This window comes from Chinchilla lanigera, unplaced genomic scaffold, assembly GCF_000276665.1.
Source record: "Chinchilla lanigera isolate Chin_1 unplaced genomic scaffold, ChiLan1.0 scaffold00055, whole genome shotgun sequence".
In the NCBI taxonomy this organism is placed as follows: domain Eukaryota; kingdom Metazoa; phylum Chordata; class Mammalia; order Rodentia; family Chinchillidae; genus Chinchilla; species Chinchilla lanigera.
The window spans coordinates 144,088-168,981 of NW_004955456.1; the positions used below are offsets into that span (position 1 = coordinate 144,088).

Below are 24,894 nucleotides of genomic sequence, written 5' to 3' on the forward strand. Positions count from 1 at the left end.
ATCATGGGGAGGGGAATCCAGAGTACCCAAATGTGCCACCCTGAAAAGTGAAGAAGTCGTCAGTCTGCTAGAACGCTGAATCTCAGCGCAGCCTGGGCTCGTGCTGTGCCTGACACAAGCTCGTGTCTAATCCGGAGCCCCTGGGAGACCCCAGCCTCAAACACCAGTCCTCTTATTCTGCCTCAGTCTTCCTGCTCCTCACCGCTTTCCAGTGCCTGCCCTTGGAGCAGCCCCTCCTGGTGCTCATCCGCACCAGCACAGATTTTCCTGCCTGGCCCCCTTCTGCCTCTTCGCACTTCAGTCTTTGCTTTCTAACTTTTACGGTCACTTTGCTGATTAAAAACATCAAGAACAAAGTCCGCCTTGTTGGCCACCTTTAAAGGGCTGGTTTCCAAGGTCTTTGTCTAGCCGTGAGAGCAGTGACTTAAATCCTGGGATTTCCTATGCCCAGCCCTGCCTGTTCCTGAATGTCAGGTCCACAGGTTTCCTTCTGGTCCCCACCACCACACCATCACCTTGACTTGCTGAGATGGCTTCCAGCATTTTCCAGAACTCCGCCCCGCAGACTCTCTAGGAGCCCCTGCATCTGAGCTCCTCCCCCAGGCAGAACTTTGCTGCTCCCTCACCTCAGCTCAGACTCGGTACCTGGGTAATGTTCTCTGACAGCACCAGTGTTTACCCTGTCCTTTGTCCCCAGTGCCCCAGGAAGTGGCTGTCGCTTGTATATTGATTTAACCCCAGCTCCTGGCTCAGGGCCGAACAAGCGACGTTTATCCTTGTGTTTGAGAAGCTCATTTTGTACCAACTTGTTCTCCTACCTTGATTTCTCATCCTCTGACCTCTGTCCCTTAAGCACAGATTTTAAGCATGAGAGCCCCAAATACTAGAGCTCAAATATTTGCTCTGGCCCTCTTTTGTTAGTAAAGATATAATTTAGCTAGCAAAATGAACCCCTTCAGTGTGAAGCATGCAGAGCTGTGGCATGTCTGCCTGTCTCGGTGCTGTGTGCGCCCCACCTCCGCTCAGCTCCAAGCAGCTCGCCGCTCTGCTCGATCGTTTGCCTGCTCTTCGACCTTGTCCGTCAGCTGCTGCTTCTCTAAAATGTGAAGATGAGTTCGGACTGACTGGGTCATGGCAGCTCTGAAGTTATACATGGCATCTACAAACCCGAGGCTCCATGGGTCTCTGCCGCCGGGGTTCATGAGGTGAGTTCTACACACTGAATCTGTCCTTTCCCTGCACACGGGGCCATCAGTGTCCCAACATAGCCAAGAGCTGTTGTGGTGCCGAGGAAAAGAGCTGCTTTGTCTCTTCCGGCCCCAGCACGCGTGGCTTGGCTCATCCACACCCCAGCCAGTAGGAGCAGGTAACACTCCAGGGCTCCTATCCCTGCTCCCCACCAAGCTGGGTAATGAAGCATTTTCACTGAAGAGGAGTGAAGAGACACTGCTTAGCTATATTCTGAACTATGCAGCCATACCTTGGCAAAGGGTAGATGTGCTGCAGTTCACGGAATAGCCACAGAAAGGCCCCAACTCCCACAAGAGGTGCATGGGCTGCAGCAGACCTACTTCACTGAGGGTAAGTCTCCAAAAGCCAGCTCCAAGGCTCCTGCCTGGCTGGCGCTGATGCTGGTACAGGGAGAGGAGCTTGTGTCCAGCCCAGGCTCACTCAGTGCTGGGACAGGGCCCAGTATCCAGAGTCATGGCGTGCTGGCTCCCCAGTGCCTGACCTGGCCTCGCCACGCATGTGCTGCGCAAGGTGCTGTCCTGTGGCAGTGATGGTGCACTTCCTTCACTTGGTCCACAAGTGTCTGTAGAGTGGTCTGTTGTGATCCACAGGACAGCGAAGGTGCTTGGCCTCAGGGAGCTGTCATGTGATCCTGTGAGACTGGTAGTGATTTCTGAAGCATCTGTTCTGTTACACTAAAAGCCTACAGATCTCATTTTAAAAATGCATTTTTGGTATGTTGTATCTGTCATTTCTTCTGTGTAGTGTTTTATGTAAATTCTCAAAAATGCACAATTCCTTCAATGTTTGTTGGTATGAAGTGGCTTTCATCTATGCCATGATCAGGCACACACACAAGATACATTTTCAGTGATACTCCTACTGTGGGTTATAGCTTAGCCTGTGGAGTTCACTGGGGAGAGAACAGCTAGGTTGCATACTTGTCATAGAGATTTTACTCTCCTGTATGTGGAAACCTAATTTCATTTTGTCTCAATGGAAATCCCATTTGATGTACCTCCTCTTGCCTCTTTCTGTCCCTGAACTGCACTCCAGCATCCTGGCTCTTCAGCTTATAGGGCCTAATTCTTTCTAATGATGCGTTGGTCTCCCTGGAGCTTCCTAGACATACAGAACTACTCTCAGCCCGTTCTGAGTGCATGATGCTCAGTGATACCACTCTTTCTGTCCTCCTTTCCTCAAGGGTTTCTTTTTATCTCTTTCATTACTCTCTTAGTTGAGCTGGAAGATAGCATATGTATTTGTACAAACAAAATTCTCTTAGTTTTAAAGCAAAAGCCCTTTGGGGTCTGCACAGAGAAGCTGTGTATTTTAAGCCTCCCTTCTATTGTTTTTCCTTCCGTCCTTCATTTGCAGTCCTCTCTTCTGACTGCAGACTGCCCTTTTGAGAGCTCTTATTTAAATGAGAGCTCTTTGTCCTTTGGTCCAGGGCTTACTAGGTAAATCCTCTTAGCAACAGTGGGGCTTAAAAATAGCAAGCAATCATGTGGCCTTTCCAGATCGGGTCCCCTGCTGTCCTCTACCTGTTGCCCCTCCTTCAGCCCGTGTCCGAGGCACAGAGCACTGTGTGAGCAGGAGATGAGAGGAGGGTAGGGCCTGGCCAAAGAGCCATGGACCCCGGAGCCCTACAGAAGTACGGCAGGCAGGCAGAGGTGACGTTTGTCAGAGAAGAGCCCTGTGCACTCACACACCCAGGGAGCAGGAAGCACTGTGACCTCCTCCCTGTCGGGTGGCAAGGTGCCCCTGCACCTCATGGTTCTGTCCCCGTGCTCCCTGACGCAGGTGAGGGAGCCCTGCTCACCCTGCCCTCGCAGCCGAGGGACTGAGTTGCCTGCGTGGCTGCGGCTCCACCTGTCTCTGAGGTAGATGTGGTCACGCCCCTGCCACACGGGTTCTGTGGGGTGTAAGTGGCCCCGTGGGTGTACGTGCAGTGTGTGTGTTTCACACACACCGGCAGCTTTGGGTTCTGTTGGCTCATTTGTCCGAGTTGTCGGTTTAGAGTTACAAGGTGGGACTGAAAAACACAGTGAGTGTTCAGATATTAGAAATGTATTACAGTAAGAGACACACTGCCGTGAACTCCCTCAGGATCCCCCCCCCTTGCCCCAGGCACACTCATCCCATTGTTTTTGTCACTTTCTGAGGCAGCTCTGGAGTCTACCTTCCCGCTTTTAGCTGCACTGTCCTGGCTGCCTCAGTGTCCTGAATCAACTCAAAACATCACCTTTCATGGTCATTTTGACTTTGGGGAAAAGCCAGAAGTCACATAGTGCCAGCCTCCGAGAATAAGGTGGCTGAGGACACAGCGTCATGTCTTTATGAGCCTGCCTGGCACTCGGCAGCAGCGCTTTTGTAAAGACGCTGCTCCAGAAAGTGGCAAAAAGGATGGATTAAGTGTGTTTGAAGCAAGAGGGAGTGGATTTTGGGGCAGATGGTTAGTGGTAATGTGTTTTTACTAAAATAAATTTTAAAAGTTTAAACATTCATGACATGTTTTGATCGTACCTTATAAGTACCCTTGAAGAAAAGAAGGTGGAGAAACTTCTTTGAAGTCATCCACAGAGGAGGAATCCACAACCTGCCTCACGGAAGGGAGGAAATGGCAGTAAACACATGTATGATTAAACATAACAAGAAAGGTAGGACGCAAGAAACATGCGGCAGGGCGCGGCGGCATGTGCCTATATGTGAGCACACTGAGGCAAGAGGAGCACAAGTTGAAGCCCAGCCCGAGCAACTTAGTGACTTAGATGTGTCTCGAGAAACTCAGTAAGGGTTAGGGATGTAGCTTAGTGTGAAAGTCCTGCTTTCACCTGTGCAGCAGAAAGGAAGGGAGGGAGGCAGGGAGGGAGAGGAAACAGAAGCGAGGGCTGTCCGTAAGGCTCCTGCACATCCGGGGCAGCTTCCCCCGCATTTGCAGATCACCTCTGAAGGAGGGACTGCGTGCAGGGGAACCCGAGGTGCGCAGGCAGGTGTGCCCTCCGGGAGCTTGTGGTCCTGGCCGGTCCAGCCCTGGCAGTCGACTCTTGCGCATACTGCTCTCTGCCTGGGTGTCTTGACCAGGGGATTCCAGGCCCTGTTCCCAAGCCCCGAAGGCTGTGGAAACTCCTTCTCAGGCACTCCTGTTAGCTGAGGCAGTTGTCTCTCTTGGGTCGTCTCTGTGAGTAGTTAGCGCTGAGTGGCTGAAGTGCTCTCACAGGTGTCAGAGCACAAGCCCAGAAACGAAGTGTGCAGGCTCAGCCGCACCCACATGCTCAAATGGGAGGCGCTAGGGTCAGATCTGCACAAGCGCACCTCGACAGGGGGAGGTCTGGCTTGCGGCTCCCTCGTGGCCCTGCAGGCAGACCCCGGCGATGCTGTCTGGTCAGCAGCACTGAGGTCTGGGGGCTGTGCAGTGGGGGTGCACTCCTCTGCACAGTGCTCCACACCCGCTTTCCAAGCCCTGCTCTCCCTTCTGCCTGGAGAGGCGAGGTGCAGAACACAGCCTCTGGGTAGCGTCCAGGAGGGGGTTTGGGGAGTCTGGTCTGGATACAAGTCTTCTAAAGCTGAAGAAAATTTTTCTTCTCCCTTGACTCTTCTTGTTGAACTTATCAGTAAAAATGTTGGGTAGACCTTGGTGCTATGGTTTAGACCTAAATGTACCCCAGAGTCTCATGTGATCAGAGGCGGGGTTTTGGAAGATGGCTGGATCCTTGCTGGCTGTGCTGTGAGGAGGTGGTCACTGGGCTGACCTGGAAGGGTGAGTTCTCGTCCTGCGCCTCCCTTCTCACTCTGCTTCCTGGCCGCCTTGCCTTGGGGTGAGCAGCCGGTGGCCCGACCCAGGCCCTTCCACCACGTGTTTCTGCCCTGGACCCAAACAGCCATGGACTGAGTTCTCTGACAGCTGTGAGCCAGAGTAAACCGCCCCTCCTTAAGCTGCAGGTGCCAGGTGTTCTGACTCAATAATGGGAAAGCAGACTGTTTCAGATGGAGACATTTTCTTCCCCAACACAGAGAGATTTCCCTGGTGATCCTATTTATATTTGTGACCTGACGTTTTTCATTAACTGCACATTGTGAAATTCTCCTAGATCTGTGTAAAAAGCAACTTTGTTCTTTGTGACAGTTGCGGAGCATTGCAGGGAATTGCCATGGTTTCTTTTCACTTTGCCCTGTAGTTACGTCAGTTCAGGTGCAATTGGGGACAGTAGTTGTTTTTTAACTATCAAATGTTCACAGTTCCTTCTTTGTGTTTTTAAAATGTAAAGCAGTGCTCTCCAGCAAATTCCCAATATTCACTTGGCAGTAAGAACAGATTTAAGCAGACATGAGGCTATTTATAATCTTTTTAAAATTCCACTTGGTAGGTTGTTTCATGTATTTTGAGGCAGACCCTGCTGGTGGTGTTATGTAATGCATGGTGTTCCATATCTACCATTCATGAGTTTGCACAGTGCTGAGTTCCCAGAGTTTAGGAAGGATGACGGTGCGCCCTGGTCCTTAATAAACATCGTCCTACATGCTGGGTGTTCGTGTGCTCGAACTGGTTTCTGTCATAGTGAATTAGGAAAACCAGAATTGCTGAATCAAAGATAGTGCTGTTGTTGCTTTTATAAGCACTCTCCAGCTCTGTGTGACAATAACCCTGTGGGCTTTGTACTCTGAGCTCATGAGAATTAGTGAATCGGCTATTATCTGTGGTGAATCCTTTCTGCCACACATCACTTCTGCACAGGACAAAACATGGTCACATACGGGAACCATGGAGGGACCTGGGCTGGACCCAGAGGAGCAAGCTGGGCTGGCTCTTCACTCACGTGTACAGTGGATGACAGATGCCTTCAGAAGCTCATGACAGTACTGCATGGCAAGAACTGCATGAAAGGGGATCCCATAGAGGGAGGTCGCAGTCTCAAGGGCTGATCGCTCAAGGGTGAGGGGGAGTTTAGAGGGTGTAGAAAGCGCGCAAGTGCAGAACGTGTTTGGGGAGGCAGGAGGCCAGATGACAGCTGGGCAGTTCAAGAGTTAAGAGGCAGGAAAATGAACACTCACTAATTCATTTGATTTGTTAATTATATTTATAGTAAGCACTTACGGTACTTTTTACCAAGATAGAAATGAAAGTAAAGTTTCCTTGGGTCTGTTTATCCCATATGTCACTCTAAATATGGCAGTTTGAGTTTACACAAGTTGAGAAGGTGTGTGCTGGCAATGAATATGTCCCCAGAGCACTGACCATCTTCTCAAAGTCCAGGTCAGGCCTCATCAGAGCCAGTGTGGTCCCCTCCTTAAAAGCCCAGAAGTGCTTGACTTCGCCATAGGATATGTTGTCCAAAGGAAAGCTAAAGGATCATCCATATATGGCCGTGTGTCTCAGCAGACTAGCACAACCCTGGCAGTCATGGAAACCACCTCCTGTCAGACCAGGCACTAAGATTCTGACATGAATTGTCAACTGAGGTTGACAGAAGAAAAGGACCATCAGTATGTCAGTCTCTGAAACTTTTGGCTTGATAGACAAATAAAAGATATAAAGCTTTGTGATTAGGAGATGAAATCTTTTTTTAAATGTACAATATTAGAAGCTGATCAGAATATGTCAATTACTTGGCTTACAGTGATGATTATCAGTGCCTGCATGTGTACAGATTTATAAAATTGTATATATTAAAAATGAGAACTCTATGTATGTAATTTGTACCTCAGTGAAGCTCCATGTATGTAATTTATACCTCAACTGACTGGAAAAACCAAAGCAACACTCCCCACCTACTCCTACTCCAGTCCTGACACATACTTACTGGTTGCCAAGAAAGAAACAGCAGGCAGGAAGCTACACCTGAGCACTTTGGCTTTGCGTTCTGGGTGCATCAGAACCACTGAGGAGTAATTCCCAGCTGCCAGGCACAGGTGTGCGTGAAAGCTGCCTGGTGATTCCCACGTGAACCTGTGCAGAGAACCACCACCTCCCAGAGCGCTGCAACCCACTTGGGGCTGCAGGGGTCCCACTGACCTCCTCCTTCCTGTGGGAATTACGTTGCAAGTGAAAGCTGCTAGGGGTGGGGTGAGGATCACTGTGCTGCTTTGCCGGGGTGAAGAGAAGTTTCCCATGTAGGTTAGAGTCCTAAAGGCAATGCTGGAGATGCCATTTATGCCACAATAAGGCTGGAAAAAATCACTTTAAGTAGCCTGTTCTAGGGAGGCAGAGTTAGAGGCAGATTTTCAGACAGACTAAACGTTGGGAAAGAGATGGGTATGGTACCTGCATGTTGATCTGAAATGGAAGACAGCGTGAGCATTAGTAGGAAGATGTCACGGTGGTCACAGATCTAGGAGGAAAGAATCAGGTGTCCAGCAGCTCACCAAGCTAAGATTTTAGAAGGATGTGTGCAAAAGATAGAATATAGGCTCATTGCCCCACAGTCATTAGAGTGATGGGGTTTCTGTGAGTTCTGTAGGTGATTAATAAATACAGGGTTTGGGTCTGCCCTTCTAATGTTCTGTGAAGTTGGTCTTGTTTTCATTAGTGGATCTGTAACACCAGCACACCTGTGGTTTGACAGTGGACTCGGATGACATGGAGACATTTGCGAGTGTCTCAGCTGATAAGAGGGAGTATCCTGGTCTAAACAACGCAGCGCAGTTGGATGGGTTGGTAACTGGTACGTGAATAGCTGCATTTATAAAATTATGTTTAGTGAAATCTCAACACGGAGCAAAGGTCTGTCATGGAATTCACCAGTGGATCTGTTGCCCACATGTTATCATTGATTTGAAGGAGAATGTGGAAAGCATCCTTGGCATTTGTTTTTGAGTTTGTAGGGAGTGAAGGTTTTTATCCATTTCTCTCCCTCCTTTTCTCCCTTTCTTTCTTTCTTAATTAAAATATAGCTCACATACAATAGAATTCATTTTCCTGGTGTTTCTGTCCGGGTCATAAAGCCAGTCTGTTTCATCAGAAGATGGGTAGCTGTGGGCTGGCCTGTGGGCATGATGCTCCTCTTCCCCGCTCCCTTGCAGTGCACACCCCTAGTCTCCTCTCTCTGGCTCTCCGTGTCACCACGCCAGGGCTATCTTGGTTGTGTGGCCGTCTCTCCTCCTCCTCTCTTGATGTGCTCCCTCCAGGCAGACACTGGAGTTCAGGAAGACTTCTGGTTTTGGGGTCCAGCTTCAGGTCGTGGGAAGACCATTTCATTTTCAGGCCCAAGTCTCATCTCCTCCTGACTGTGGAGTCCCTTGTCCTCGCTGCAGCGCGGCGTGTCTGCCAGTGAGTTGCTACTGGCAGGGACGCAGGTTGCTCTGTGGCAGTGGGAATTCCTGGGTCCCAGCAAAACTGAACTCACTCTTCATTTAAGTAACAGAAACTGGATGGAGTGGGGAGTGTTTTAAGTGACAGAATGAGGGTCCAGAAGCTCTTGACAGGCTAAACTACTGACTAGGGTTATAGAAGCTTGAAATTTTTTATGGATGAGAATAAAATTCTGTGCTTAGGTCCTCAAGTGCTGCTGGAGCAGTACAGGAATATGAACACAGAACTCTCCAAGAAAAGCTTGAATGTTTCAGTCGATGGAAATTCATTACGATTCATCTGTGTTATGGTTACTAAAAATGTTAATACTTCTGAGCCCAGCTAAATGTGGAAAAGTGAGCAAACTGGCATCCGTCCTGATGGTGGGAAACCAGGCTGTACCGTGAGCAGGTGTAGCTTCCTCAGGAAAGATGGCCCAGGAAAGCACGAGTCCCTTCAGACACTGAAAGGACTGGCTGTGTGAGTCTACAGTCCCTGCGGGAGCTCCGGAGGCTGAGGCAGGAGGATCGTTGGAGCTGAAGGCCAGCCTGAGCTGCATAGTGAGACCAGGTCTCAAAAAGACCAAATAAATAAATAAATAAGAAGGGAGTGGTCAGAGAACTAATCCTACAAGTGGGGGACAGAAATTGACTTAAAACTCTTTTCTTTTTTAGCCACACCCTGTCATTTAACACCCCCCAAAAGTTATCTTTCCCTCAAACCCTGTCTGTACCTACACCTGAATATTCTCTCACACTGTAATCACTCCACCAGATGCAGAGCTGGTTCCTACAAATTGGTTAAACTTAACCAATGGCCATTTTATGTCTGTCTCTTTGGGCAACTGTAGCATCACCAGCAGGTGGTGGCTTAGACAATGCACATATCTCTTGCTGCTGTGGAAGCCAGAAGTCAGAACCATGTCTGGCCGCAAGCACCCTTCCAGTGCCAGCCCCCATGGGGACTCATCCTGGTTTACAGATGGCCGTCTTCTTATTGTGTCTTCACGTGATGGAGAACAGGCAAAACTCCCTCCTGCCTGTGTGTGTGTGTGTGTGTGTGTGTGTGTGTGTGTGTGTGTGACTGGAGATTGAACCCAGGGCCTTCACACTGAGCTGAATCCCCAGCACAATGAGGATTCAGTTTTTTGAGACACAGTGCTCACCAAGTCTCTAATTTGCCCAGGCTGGGCTCAAACTTGTGATCCTCCTTCCTCAGTCTTCCAGAGTGCTGGGACTGCAGGCTTGTACCACCATGCCCAGCTATGCTGCCTCTTCTTATAAGAGCACTGGTCCCCTTTGGGGAAGTTCCCCTCTTATGACCTCATCACCTCCCAAAGCCCTGCCTCCTAATGTTGGGGAGAAAGCCCAAGACCAAAAGGAAAATGCTCCACACTGAGGAGTTTGGAAGGCAACTTTACTGTAACACTAGTGAGCTGATGGGAACCAGTTCCAAATCATCAGCCCAGAGTCGGTTTTGAGTCTGGTTTAAGTACAGTTTCCAAGCAGGAAGGACAAAGCTGGTAGCTGGTTATTACACGCTTGGTTACATGGATTACAAGAATCAAGTCATATGTTGTCAGGCAGATTTGTTTTAAGCAGGTTTACTTAAAAGGAGTTGTTTATCATTAGGAACATTCTGGGAGGAAGGGGGTTTGAGCAGAGCCGGTAGAGTTGAATGTGTCCTTGACTGGGCCAGTTTGTTTTGGGCATAAAGTATAAAGTCCTTAAAGTAAGCCACATAAAATGTATATACATATTTTTAAGTAGAAAAACACAGATATTGTAGCTGGATGTGGTCAGGGTGACCTAGCCAGCTATTTGGAAGAAGCCGCGGGACGGAGACAGTCAAGGCTAACTGAGCTTTGCAGTGTGATTATGTGGCAAGCAGCATGAGTATATTCTGTCTCAACACAGCCACAGGCTACTGATCGATTTTTAATTTCTACTGTAAGATTTGTATAAATTTACCATTACGCTAATACCATCCCAGTGGGGGCCAGTGCTTCAACATATGAAGTATGTGTGTGTACACATTCAGGCCATAATGGCACTACCTAATATGCTGAATACCAAAATTTGGTTATTTTAAAATAGAAATATTTTGTGACTTTCTTAGCATTGAACATTCCCTGACCTAATATGTGAGCCTTTTCTGTTCTTTAGACTTGTAAGACCTGAAGTCTCACAATAGATGTGTCCCCTGGCCAGTCCCTCTTCTCTCCTGGACAGCATTAAGGGCACGTGTTTATTTCTTAGGTCTAAAATCTCTTAGAGGGACTGTGCTGTCACACATTCCTAACTGTGCCCACATGCTCCTAAATGTCCCTGTCCTTTTACATTCTGCATCCTAAGGACTGTTCCATTTGTTCTCTGATGGGAGGGGAGTAAGATCCCCTGATTTCACCTCTGCAGTACACTGAGTTACAGGTCAACACTGCTTCGAGGGGACAGCCCCATTCTTGGACCTCAGAGAAATCTGCTCTTGACCCTAGCAGTTTCAGCAGCCCATTTTTGCCAAAGTACAGGCTCTTTCCACTCTTACAGGGTGCTGTGTATTTGAGTCCCAGGGCTATAATTAGCTTTGCTGAAGGGTAGTTTCAGTTAAGAGCGATGTTTGTTCTTTTATACCACAAGTCTGAGAATCTGTGCATCTGGCACACAGAGCATGAGGGAAAATCTTGTTCTGTTGTTTCCATCTTGATCTGTTCTTCATTTAGTTTAGACTTGCTGACAACTTTTGAAACACAGATGCCATTACAGGCTTAGGGCACGAGCAGCACTTGACACGTTGGACGATCGGCTTATTTAATGTGCCTGATGACCCAGTCATGTTTGCTGCTTTAATTAAGCATGGTGTTAGAGCTGAAATTTTGTTTATAATCGCAGCTATTTGAAATGTCAGCAGGTGTGTGCTTAGGACCCCAGTTTGCCGGCGGCTTCATTGAAAGGAAGCAGCAGAGGGAAAGGGGTATGAGCAGTCCCCCGGGGTCATCGTGCACTCCTCTGAGTGGCTGGCACTTTGCAGCACCAGGCTGGGGGCTGGACCAGAACTGCAGACAAGCTCCCAGCACACTCAGAGCTAAGGGGCTCTTAGCGGGAGAAGGGAGCAGAAAATGGGCTTTGTGTGGAGAGAGGAAGGCAGGGGGTTGGTTAACAGTGTGCATTTGCTGCTGGCATTTCAATGCTGGACCCTAAAAAGTGAGCTTCACCACTTGAGTGTTGACTATTGCCAGCTAAGAGAAATTTGAGTCAGGAATTCACAATCCATTGTGAGCCTTATACTCTAAGACAGATGATTCTCCGGCTGAGGGGTGAGTAGTCTATACATCAAGTTCTTAAATACTGAAGTATAGTAAATATACCAGATCTCTCGGAATTCTGGATTGGGGCTCTAAATGTGTAGAAAGCTGGACTTTTGTCTGCTTCCTGTAACACAGGAAAATGGGATGCTGCAGGGCGTAGGTTTCAAAGCAGCAAATGTTTCCTTGTAGATGTAACTGTGAAAATGAATCATTTGAATAAGTCAGCTCCAGAAAGACAATTCCATCACTAAATTCATTTCTATATTCCTACTGTATCCCTCCTGCCACTTGTGCTTTTCCGTGTGTGTGTGTGTGTGTGTGTGTGTGTGTGTCCCGTGTGGTACTGGGTATTAAGCGTCAGGCCTTCACACTAAGCTGCAACTCCGGTTCTTTTTTATTTTTATTTTGAGACAGTGACTTATTAAGTTGCCCAGGCTGAGCTTGTAATCCTCCTGCCTCAGCCTCCCAGAGTGCTGGGATTACAGATATGTGCTGCTGTCCTCTTTTACATCAAGTTCCTAGTTACCAGCACTGGATGGCCTCTGATGTTTTTCTCACCCCTGACTGTGCCCCAAGCTGAGGAACTCTAATTACAGTTGAGGGAGAGAGATGTAGGAAACATCGTGGTTGCAAAGGCAACAACAGAAGAGAAACGGCCGTGGACTTGGAATGTCTCAGCCTGGTAGCTGCTAAGCCCGGGTGTGTGTCGTCTCTGTTCTTCACCCGCCTGAGCCGTCCCTCCCCTCATGAGCAGGGTGTGCTCCCACTGAAGTCTGCATGAGAGTTGCTCTTCTAGAGTTTGATCATTGCAGGACATTGAGTAGCAGAATTAGGAACAAAACAGCGATATCCCAGTGAGGAAACAGGAAAGACCAGAAAGAAATGTTAGCTCAGCACGATTGACAGAGGAAAGTGACTCGGGCCTGAGGCCAACTAGAGCTTCCCGGGAAGGTGAGAGAAGCCGATTCCACACCCAGCAGAACCTTTAGGCTATCCATGTCTGACTTGGGGTTGTCTCACCAGCAGCTTTGAAGACAAATGCTGTACAACACAGCCTAGGACACACGTAGCTTTGTGTCTGGTGGCAGAAATAGGATTTCACAAAACAATGCGTGATGTTCACTGATTTTTATGAACTGATTTTTCACCCTTACCAGATCCAACGGAGTATGTTCAGTTCACAATCCACCAGTGAGACCACAGCAGCTGGGCAGCCCTGTTCTTGTGTATGTCAGCACTGTAGGCAGGGCAGATCACTGCAAACCGACCTCGTACTTGTGCCGAGTACCCCTCTCAGTGTACTGTGTCAGTCCTTTAATGATTTCTGTGCTAACTGTGGAATGATGTGGGCTTTTCTGGGAACATTTCTGGTCACTCTGAAGTTCCGGTTTTGACTAGTCACACCTGCAGGCACTAGATGGCAGCTGCTTTCCAAGTCAGCAGCACCATCTCCCATTTGCTGTGGCCGGACCTTGTGTTACATCCGTTCTCATATACTCTCCCATAATCATGAACGTGACGGTGACCATTCCATCCTACCCACAGGGCCCTCCATGCCCAAGACAAGAGGACACGCACAGTGTGTATGCCAGGCGTCAAGATTGCGAGGCCTACCGTACTAACACACTTACCAAGAATCCCGCACGGTCACCAAGAGTGCCCCCCTTTGCAGATGCTGCTGGGATACAGTCCCGTTTCTTCCGTTTACACTTAATTGTCTGACACCGCCTACCCTAAAACAAGCAGTCCTTTATGTCCACTCAACTCTGCCCCTCCCTGCGTACACACCTCCATGCACGCATGACCTGCCCAAGAGTGAGAGTGCTGAGGGGAGGCCACCAACGGTGACACGGGGTGCTGTTATGCAGGGCCAGGTTTTTGCTGATCGAGCCCTAGCGCAGACTTAGCAGCCCTCACACTGGGCATCCAACTCTCTGCTCTGCTGTGTGCAGCTGTGGGGCCTGTGGAGGGAACTGGAGGGCCCCCCAGCCCCCAAACACTGAAACCATCCTGCTTCTCAGGTTGTCTCCAGGAAGATTTCTGTGTGTTCTGTGCTGAGACCTTGCCTTGTGGGAGTTATCCCTGCACACCTAGGACTGCACGACCCACTAGCCTGCCCCATGCTCTCCACTGCTGACACTGCTTCACTCGTCACCACAGAGCGTGATGCCATCCTGTTTTTATAGGTTATTGTTTGCGCCCCTCTTTTGGAAAGAGAGCTGCTCCTCAGCAGGGGTTCCCGCTTGGGCTTGATTGCTCTAGCGGCAGGGCCAGCTGCAGGACCCATCATGGAGCGGGCTCTCAGCTGCTCCTGGGCGGCTGTTTTGAACGCATGGATTATGAGAACCAGCAATATTTTAAGCACTTGTTTAGGTAGCTGTGGTAGGCACTGGTTGGTTAAATCAGGTTACACAGATTAGCTTAGGTCATTATCTTATAGGAGGATCTCACTGAATCAGAGAAGTTTGGGTACTAGGTAGAGGTTCACGCTTTTGGGCCACGGAAAGACTGGGTATGAAAATACTCGCACCCTCTGGGACATTTTATGTGTGTGCGTTGAGGTGGTGGTTTGGGGAATGTCTGTCTGTTCAGTAGAGGGTTTAGCAGCTGCTGAATGTTTGCAAAGAGGCAGCAAGCGCAGGAGCCTCAGCGATCTAACCTGCTTTGATTTGAAAAATTATACAAATGTGTACAACTAATATGTGTTACTCAAAAAATAAAATCTGGAAGAAACATACAGGAAATCTGAACAACAACAAACAAGAAAAACAAACAACCAAGAAGCATCAGGATCGGCGCTCAGCACCTCCAGCTCCAGCCTGTTTGAGCAATATTTCCCAGGCAGCGACTCTCTGCACATTTTCTTTATACCAAAAAAGCCCATTCGTGCTGTAACAATCTGTAAATTTAGTGTCCCAAATCTTGGATTGAACTGTGTTTCTTCTAGTTCCTTTTTTAAAGTACAAACGCGGGCAGGAGCCTAGATCATAATTTTGTGATTGTTTCATATTATTGAGAAACAGGTGTCCCCTCCCCTTCTGTCTTGGTTACTTTTCTCTCGTTTCTGGGACAAAATACCTGACGCCCAAAATTAAGGAAGGAAAGGTTTATTTCACTTACAGTTTGTGGAGGTTTCAGTCCATACTTGGCAGGTTACAAGGCAGAGTGGCACATGGCAGAGAGCTACAGCTCAGGGTGGCAGAACACAGCAAAAGCAACAAGCACACACACAAGGGAGGAAATGGCCAGAAGCACCCTCTTCCTCTTCCTTACATATGCAAACTGTCCACCCCAGGGCGGGTGTAGCTCTCACACCCATAATCAATCAAACTCTAAAAGCCTGCCCCATGGCCGCATGAGGCTTTGGGGGGACACCCAGACACAAAACATAACACCTTCCTACCTCACTCCCACCAGGACTGATTTCTCCAGGGAAAGCTTCTCTCTAAATAAAAACACAAGCATTTGAGTTTTCGGGCATTTTCCCTTCCCCCCAGATAGACAGGTTTGGCAGGGCAGAGATCCTGAAGGAGATGTGTGGCTCCTTCAGACCTGCAGTGGTCCCGCCTTGGGAAGGCCTCTCAGGTGGTTCGGCTTGGCAGGGACAGCTCCTGGGCATGTCACAGAAGCCTGTGCCTGTCAGGGACCCTGAAGCCTTGGCTGGGGCGTGTCAGATGGAAGGAGGCAGCACAGGTCATCGTCATCCTCATTAGCACTTTATATGTGGATGATGTCTTGGACTTTTCTGGAGGACGGTGCCCTAAAAACTTAAATCTGCACTGTGAAGGGCCCCCACCATCCCATCCGCTTTGCTAATGAAGACAGCGGGGCTCACGGAGACTAGCAACTTACAGTTAGTAAGTGATAAGTCCAGGACTAGGCCTCCTAACTTGACTGTCAAAGCCTTTCTAACATCACTGGACTTACAGGGACTGAAGACTGAGCAGAGGTGCAGCTCCACATTGCTACAGTCTGTTGTGGAGCTGGCCGAGGAGCTGGCTGGGGAAGGACGCCCTCTGGAAGGAAGGCCGTTGTTACTTTCCTTCCAGCAAGGCTTGCTCTGAAGCCCAGCCAGGCTGGGAGACTGCTGGCTGTCCTCACCATGACTGTAACCGGCCTGTGCCCTCTCTCCGACAGATGCCGCTCCTATGAGGACTGCTGTGGTTCCAGGTGCTGTGTGCGGGCCCTCTCCATACAGAGGCTGTGGTATTTTTGGTAGGTCACATTTCTTACCTCTTTCTGGATGCCAGCCTTCATTGTCCCAGCCCCCAAGAGCTCGGTTCTGTCGCCTCCACCTTGGGCTGTGAATGGCTTTGGGGACAGCCTGAGTCAAGAAAACAGGCGTATTTGGTCAGCTTCATGAGAACTCGCAGAGTGAGCAGAAAGCTGGTTCCCTTTCTGCAGGGCCCTGGCTGGGGAAGAGTTCTGCTTTGCGAAGGTGGCTGGACGGCTTCCTCCACCGCGGCTGAGGCTGAGTTGAGGGACTTGGGAGCAGGTTTCTGCCACCTGGAAGTCATTCGCCTTATGTGGCTCAGTCTTAGCTCTCAGGGACACCTGTGTCCTGTGGCTTTTCCACTTCCTTGGAAGGAAGTTTAAGGAGGCATCTGGGGGCTATCAGACCATGCCCTAAGGGAAGGAGAGGTTGCAATTTCCTTCCAGAGAGCAGGGCCCTCTGAGCATGTCCCTTCAGAGCTCCCCAAGAATCCATTTGACACTGTGGATAAGAAGTATCCTTTAGGTCAGGTGGGGTGGCACATGCCTGTAATCCCAGCACTCAGGAGGCTGAGGCAGGAGGATCGCCGTGAGTTTGAAGCCAGCATAGGCTGCAAAGTGAATTCAAGGCCAAGGAGAACTTCATAGTGAAACCCTGTCTCAAAAGGACAAAAGAAGAAGATGGAGGAGGAGGGGGAGAAAGAGGAGGAAGAGGGGGAGGAGAATCCTTCAGATACTATGTGGAAAAGGGTTTCTGTAAAACAAGAGGGGATTTCTTGTACTCGCCTACTTCTCCAGGCTCACGGGGCGGCAGTAGCCTCAGTCAGTGCCACTAGAGCTAAGGCTTCATGTTCTTCTTTATAACTTTAAGGCACTGACTTTCCTACTGATTTTTCTTTTGCTGTTGAACTCTCCCAGGGTTTGATTAGAGAAAGCTTCGGGGAATCAGGACTCCCTATCGAATGACCTGGGTGTTCTTTAATAGCATAGCCTCTTGCTGTCATCTCCAACAGCACCTCCGCTCTTTGGTTGGGCTTTGGATATGTGGGAGCTGTGTGTCACCTGGTCCCCTGGCACTTGGCCAGGCCTCCCTTGGGGCCAGCTCAGCCCTGCCTGGACCACTGCACCGCTGAACAAGGGAGCGTCAGTGTCCGGCTTTCCTGCTTCTGAGTTGCTGGTGTCTGAAGCTTTGTAGGAGGAGATGACTCGTTTCACCCTGAGACCTTCCGGCTGAGAACACTTCCCCATACATCTCGAGGTGGGCAGGAAGCACCGAGGGCAGAGGAGGACAAGCAGAGGTGACACTGCAGAGCACGCTGCGCGTTGGGGCCTGTGCTCCCTCGGGACTCCTGTGAGGACTTTGGGACAGGAGGCAGCACTGTCTGGGGCATGAAATCCTAACCCTGAAGGGGTTTGGAAATATTTGGGTTTGTCTGAAGCACCACATGAATGATGAGGAGGTTGTGGAGATATTCCTAAAAATGAAAAAATCGAAGATCGGGCTCTATGTAATTAGAAAAAAAAATGAGAGTCCAGAGTTGTAGGAGCCTGGTAGCTCCCTTGGTTGACTTAATCTGGACTGGCAGCCAGGCGCTCTTGCCTTTTTGGCCAGGGTCACCCCCGAGAGAGGGCATATGGCGATCTGGTACGTCCTATACACAGCCAGTGAGACCTGGTTCTGCCACGTCCAAGCCCCGCTGCTAGAAGAACCGGCAGTGACTCTGAGCCTGAGATCGACATCCAGGAGGTGCATCCAGAGGATACCTTGGGAAGTGAGTTTGAGGAGCCTGGCAGGGGGACACAGGACACTTGGACTCTGCTCCACAGCTTCCTTCTCTCAGTACGCGTCAGGTGCCTGATATGCACCAAGTGTTCTGCTGGTGTTTCCTGGGAGGCCCTCACGGCAGCAGGGCTCTGGATGCCTAAGCAGGCAGCCACAGGTTCAGCTCAAGCCAGAGCTGTGCGTACCGCACAGCAGCTCTGTGCCAGCAAAGTTGGGAAGAGCTCAGAGATTCTGAGTGGATCTTCAGAGAGAGTGGCGAGCACATTGCAGGGATGGGCGCACCGGGAGATTGGGTGCAGGGAGAGAGAGGCACGGCAGGAGGGGAAAGGGTAGGGCTAAATGGGGAGGACAGCCTGCTGTCACCAGGCTTGGGGGGTGTCTGTCTTCTCACCATAAAACAAGGGGTAGTCAGTGTGGCGTGGCCTGTAATCTCAGCCTTCTGGGAGGCTGAGGCAGAAAAATAGCAAATGCCAGCTCAGCCTGGAGTAACTTAACAACTTAGCAAGACCCTGTTTCAAAATAAATTTAAAGTAAAACAAGCTGGGGATGCAGCTCAGTGCAGAAAGCCCTGGGCTCAAACACAAACAAAAGGTCTGAGGGAGAGCACTCCAGTCCCTGCCAGCTCCAAAATCTTGAGGACGCTTTCACCAGGGAGGGTCTGAGTGCAGTGGTCAGGGTTAGAGGAGGAGGCTGGCAGCAGCCTTGGTTCCAAGTGCAGGGCACGCAGAGCCTGGATGAAGACCTGCAGGGGCCTGTGGGTGAGCCTGCTGCTGGCTCTGCACTGGGCTGTGGGCAGCAGGGTTTGCTCCACCCATCCGCAGGACGTGCAGCACTGAGAACTGCTGTGCTTGGGCTGGACACAGCACAGGGAAGAGTCACGGAAGAAATTGAATAAAAGAAACCACATCACCTCTGATGATAGGAAAAGTGCACGACTTCCTCTGCTAATCCCTAGAAACCTTCCAGAACCATCTGGGTAGCAAGAGAGAGTGCATGGAGGGTGGGGCTCTGCAGCTCACGCCGTTGAGAACGACTTTCACATTTCCTGCCACGCCTTTCCCACCGACTGCGGCCCCTCCCGCGTCCTTAGCAGCTCATTCTTCTCCCCCTCCTGAGTCCTCTCTGTAAATGAAGCTCTGAGACATTTCAGTGCAGATTGAGTCAGGTGACGAAGTCACAGTTGGTCCCCTCACCTTCTGCCTGTTCCCTGTTAGTCTAAGGTGTGAGCCGCAGTGTCATTTTCATCCAGGGAAACACGTTCCCTCTGACCAATGTCTTGGTTCTTCTCAGGGAAGAGACCTGATTTTAAACGACTGTGTTTTGTAGTCTAGGAGCTGGGTTTCCTGAGAAAGTAAACATGTGCACACACCTGACCTCTGTGCTTTGCTATTTCTACTCAGATAGCTATGGCTGGACTTAGTGGTAAGGGTAAGTTTGTCTCTGACTTCACCCAGGGGAGGTTAGTTTTAAGAGAAAATCTGCTCCCTTTATGAGCTCAGCAGTTTGGCTCCTTCCAGCCACCGGGACTCGGTCTTTCCTGCTCCTCCTCCGGCCACAGAGCCTTTCTGCTGGCCTCTTCCCTGAGCTTTTCCTCCCATGGCTCCCTTTCGTGTGTGTTCTTCCCACCCAGACTTTCCTTCCCTGCCCTCCCCCTTGTTTCCTTCTTCTCGTCCTGCAGTACCCAGTTTGGCTGTCACTGAATAAGAGACACCTTTCTGATCTCCTCACTACATAGATACCCTTGTGTGAACCTCTGTGCATTGCACTGTATACTTAAAAATGACTAAAATGGTAAATTCTACGTCATATACAGTATTTTTTGTCACACAGACACATGCAGAACCTATTTTTGCATCCTTTGTTTTCTTCCTTGGCACTTACCAGTGTTAGAAATAAATCATTGTGTACATTTGCCACTAATTGTCCCCCTTCCCTTTTAAAAGCTAAGTTCAGTGGGGTGGGTGGAACCCTCCTGTTTTCCACAATATCATGCTCAGCATGGTCCTGGGAGCCTCACAGGTGCTAACAATCACTTGGTGATGAATTGTGAAAGCTAAACCAGAACACAGAGGCACTAACTCCAGCCCTTCCCTGAGCCATTCCTCTGCGTCCAGTTTTTCTCTCTGTTCCACACTCGAAGGCCATCCAGCAACACTGTCACTTAGCGTCGTGCTGGCCTTCTCAAAGGCTTCACCACCCACTGTGTCTCAAGGTTGTTCTGTGTGGGCTGGAGCACTGGCCACGAGCAGCTCCGGCTCACCCTGCGTAGGGTCACAGTCTCCTGCCAGAGTGCAGGTTGGTGTACAAGGCTTGGGCACACCCTCCGGGTGCCATCACATTGTATGCTTGAGATGGCCAAGAGTTTCTCGGATGCATCTGTCACTGTTGTCCATTATTACTGGACACAATCTCCTTCTCAGAGAGACTCTGTTCTTTTCTAGAAACAAAAGGTATAGTGCAAATGAGAAAGGGCGGAGGTCGTCCCTCACTCACTCCACAATCGTTGATGGTGTGAGAGCCGACAAGGGCTCTTGAATGAGTGGGACAGAGGTCTCACCCTTAAAGGACTCGGCTACACCATCAGTAGACGGTAGAGTCGAGATGGAGAATCTTGAACCCAGGTATACTTAGAACCTAGAATTTTCCAGATTTTCAGTTGAGAAATTTGGTTTTCAGCTTTTTATTGATTGTGTTTTCTGTAATTCCCATAACATCTTTATAACTATGGTGTGCTCCAGGAGGGGTACTTTTGTCCTTTATAGATTTTCAGATGAAATGGAAACATCTGGTAGGAACTATAAATGTCCTCACCCTCATGCCCTTGACAGTGAAGAATGAAAACTGAGAGAAAGTGAATAGTGATGCAAAGACTGGAGCAGCTGTGATATTAAGACAATTTGGGCAGCATCTTCCGTTTAGACTGAAACACTGAGCTGAGGTCAGAGGCACCAGCCTTCCTTGGCTGGGACAAAATGCCTGGCACACAGCGTAAGGGAGGACGCGGGTATTTGGCTCGTGGTGTCAGAGGGATCAGTCTGTGACCACAGTGGGTTCTGCTGCTGTGGTCTCAGCGAGGTGGAGTGTCACGGTGGGAGGCAGGTGGAGCAGAGCAGCCCGCTGCTGGGCTGCTAGAGACAGAGCCGAGGGAAGAGCACTTGAGAGGGGCAGCCTCCAAAGGCCCCCTGTGACCCTCGTCCTCCTGCTTACAGCTCTTAGCTCTTAGGGTTAGTCCACTCGTGAGCGCAGCGCGCCAGTGGTCCGGCCACCTCCCCAGGAGTCGGGTGTACAGTCAGGTGGCACAGCCTTGCACCAGAAAGCAGCTGCACAAACCCTTTGAGGCCAGCTAGCCGTCTGGAGCGATCCGAGCTGGAGGCCTCACTCACAGAGCTTCTCCGTGTTGGTGGCCGCCACCCCAGGGACAGCCCGGGAGTCGTGTGCCGGGGCCTTCTCCCGAGGCAGGGGAAGGAAGTGCTCCTGGGACAGGTGGACCAGAGAGCTCTCAGTCTGGGGTGCCGGGGCTCCTGACGGTGAGCTCCGCTGCCCCATGGCCTGCTCTGGAGTTGGTTTTCTGGATCCCCAGGAGCCTGGGCCCTGTGAACCCCAGGCTAGGCCCTAGCTGTCTGCACCCCACTGATGTCTGCCTCTCCCCAGGTTCCTCCTGATGATGGGTGTGCTTTTCTGCTGCGGAGCTGGCTTCTTCATCCGAAGGCGCCTGTACCCACCGCCACTGCTTGAGGAGCCCGCGTTCAACGTGTCCTACACCCGGCAGCCCCCCAACCCCGCACCAGGTCAGCCCCACCCCCTCCCTGCAGACATTCACTAGGGCAGCGCCCAGAATATGTCCTGGAGAAGCTGCAGGCTGTTCGTTCCTCACAGCTCCGAGGACCTACTTCATTGTCATTTTTGCTGGTAACAAATGCGGTTTAAGAAAAGGGTTGTGCGTTGGTGCCTGCAGGGTTGCTGGTGCACCTCATGTGGAGCTTCAGTGGGTCCCACTGTTCTCTGCTGTCTTCTTCCTTCAGTTACATATTTATGAATTTCTGTGTGGGATCGGTAATGTCCCAGAATGCCTGATGTCTCTGAACTACATATTAATTGTGCCTGAAAGTAGAGTTTATGAGATATTTATTCTGTGATTCCTGACAATTTGTCTAGCCTTCTACTCACTCAGGTGTCCACTGTTCGCTTACCAGCATTGTGAGCATTCACGAGTAATGCAGCTGCTGACAGGTAGACACTTTTGTAGACGTTACATTTGGCCGTTTTAGGTTGTAGCGATGTCTCAGGGTCAAAAACAATTAGCTGTTTCTTAATTCCTTCTTTTTTGTGTGTGCTGGGGACTGAACCCAAGGCCTTTTCATGAAGATACATCCCTAACCACTTTTTTTATATTGAGACTGGACCTCACCAAGTTACCCCATTGCCCAGACTGAGTTCAAACTTTCAATCCTGCCTCAGCCTCTCATTGAGGGCTAGAATGATAAGCATGTTCCAGTATGCTCTGACGTTTCTCAATCCACATAAGGAAATACACATTAGCATCTGAATCTCCTGTGTGCCGTGGTGGGTGGTGTTAGCCACCTCCCCTCACAGACAGGCTGGTGCCCTGGATTCCCAGTGGTGTGTGAGGAGCCTCATGAGAATGGGGGAAGCCCAGGCCCCAAAGCAGGTGGGGGAGGACAGAGGAGGCCTGTCCTGCGTGTCGGGCTGCTGTGCTCCAGCAGCAGTTCCCACAGGGGCTCCTGGGCTGTGTCCACACCAGAAACGGCAAAGCTTCTCGAGCTTGCGGTGATTAAAAACAGCCTGCTGCGGCGCGCGTGCCATGGGGCACCACGTGGTCTACGCTGACTGCACACTGCTGGGTTAGACTCAGAATGCAAGCACTCCCTGCCTTGGTTTTTACCAAGTTTCAGTTATGCAAGAAAATTCAGTCCTAGAGATTAAATTAAAGTTTAGTTTAAAATTTACTATGTTAATTGTTAATTGTTTACTATATGTTAATTGTTCTTATCACATTCCAAAAATAATAGCACATAAGGAGGCAGGGAAAGATTTGAGGTGAAAGATAAGTTTATGGTGTACATTATGATGGTGATTTCATGGATAGTTACTTGTCTCAAACCCCTCCAGCTGTATATATTAAATAAACACAGCTGTTTGCATGTCAGTCATACCTCGAGCTGCCTTAAAAGAAAGGAGAGAAGTGGGGAGCTTGAAAGTCAGAGAAACTGAAGAGCCTTCTCTCCTCTGCCCTGAGGACGTGCTGTGCTCAAGACCAGCAGAGAATGAGCTTCTGTCTTGTGCATTTGTTCATTTACAGTTTCTTCCTCCAGATACTCTTCAAAGTTTTCTTTTTAAAAAGAATTTGCTTTATTTTTTAAAAGATATGAAATATATGCATTTACCAGTATAGCTCACCAGGAGCCATACCTTAAACTTCACTCAGGTTTCGTACCATTTTGTTTACACACGTGTACTGTATTGTTTGTTTCTGTTCGCTTTGGAGAGGGTTTGTCTGCTCTGGTGCTGGAGAAGAGCCCAGGGCCTCATGCGTACCAGGCTCATCTGAACTACACCCCTGCTGTGTGTTCTTCCGTGTTTGACGCTATTGGAACCCTATGATAGATGGCGTGAAGTACAGGTTTTCAGTTAAAATCGAGACTGAAGCCGTCACTCACTGGGTTTCATCTGATCTGAGCGGTTTTAGTGCAGAGAGAACAGCCAGGTCTCCCTGGAGACGTGTGGCCCTCAGACCCAGGGTGCCGTGAGCCTGTGGTCCCCAGGCTGCCACGTCCCTCAGCGAGCTGCTGTTCGCCCCAGGCTCATCGTCTCCTCAGCCACAGTGTGGCCCCACTCGTGGCCACCTGCCCGTGCCTTCTCTCCCTGCAGCAGCATGGAATAGTCCTGCAAACACCCAAGCTGCGTGTGAACGCAGGCTCCTTTGTTCCAGAGGCAGACTTACATTTCCACAGTTCCACGCCGGGTCAGGGCTCTGTGACTTCACGCAGCTCCAGGCTTGGGAGGACACAACCTGCTCTGATGTAACTCTTTGGAAGAGGTCATTTTGAAAATGAGGCTCCAATGTGGTGACTGTGGATGGCTCTGCCTGAGTGGGATTCCCCTGCGATAGCTGTTTGCTGAGACCTGTGGCCAGCGGTGACCGTGGAGTTCAGGGACAGGGAGCAGGGCCACTCGGAGCCCATGTGGAGCCTGGGACACGCTACGGGCCAGCCAAGAGCAAAGCGAGCGGCGGCGGCAGAAGCTGCCGGTGAGGCCTGGTGTGCTGGGCTGCACAGAGCCTGTGGGGCCTGAGGGGGTCACAGGGCGACACCGCGGTGCTGGGGAAAGACCAGGCCAGGAGCCATCCTTACGGGGCAGGAACGCTGATGCCAAGGCCAAGACCAGCTGCCTGACAGGGGGCGCTCAGACACGTCGTGCTGGGGCAGGAGGTGGCTGCAGACGGGGCAGGGCAGTGAGGCCCGCCACGCGGGTGCCGCAGCCGTGACCCGGCAGAGCTCCTGTCCAGTGCCTCTGGCTCTGTCCCTCCTGCTCCTGCTCTGTCCAGCGTCCGAGCTGCCGTTGCTCTCCTGCCTGCCAGCCAGGTCACAGAGGAGGCTGCGCAGCGGTGTTCTCCCCATGACAGGGGGCGGGCTTTTTTCCTTTGCTTTCATTTCTGTTTTTTTCCCCGTGTATAAACATGCAGCATTTCTGTTGACTGTGACCTGTGACAGATAACACACTTTACACAGAGTGTATTTCAGAAAGGAAGGAATTTTATTTTTTTTTATTTATTTAATTTTTTGAGGTGCAGACTTATTTTGCCCAGGCTGACTTGGAAGGGTTGGGTTCACACAATCCTCCTGCCTCAGCCTCCAGAGAAGGAATTTTTACCCACCGTTAAGATGAATCACAAAAAGCCTCTACCCCTCAGCTCTCTGATCTGGGAGCAGAGTCTTCTGGCAAATGGGAGCCACTTGCCCATCCTCTGCTTTGCCAGTGGACAGCAGAGCAGAGCCTGTGTCCAGCTGCACTGCTGGTGTCTCCACATGGTGTCCCCCAGCATCACACCCCCTTCAC

The 24,894-nt window shown here is 50.2% G+C and overlaps 1 protein-coding gene across 3 annotated transcripts in view; it reads left to right on the plus strand.

The window, feature by feature from the left end:
* The window catches only part of Vopp1 (vesicular, overexpressed in cancer, prosurvival protein 1), a 92,956-nt gene that overhangs the window by 55,563 nt on the left and 12,499 nt on the right, over positions 1–24,894 (plus strand). For 2 of the 3 annotated variants that reach the window (XM_005396876.2, XM_013520650.1), the window contains exons 3-4: positions 15,960–16,037; positions 21,469–21,605. In XM_005396876.2, the coding sequence (XP_005396933.2) occupies positions 15,960–16,037; positions 21,469–21,605 (215 nt within the window). Of the gene's footprint in view, positions 1–965; positions 1,206–15,959; positions 16,038–21,468; positions 21,606–24,894 lie in introns of those variants that run through there. The other variant, XM_013520651.1, reaches the window with a different exon arrangement.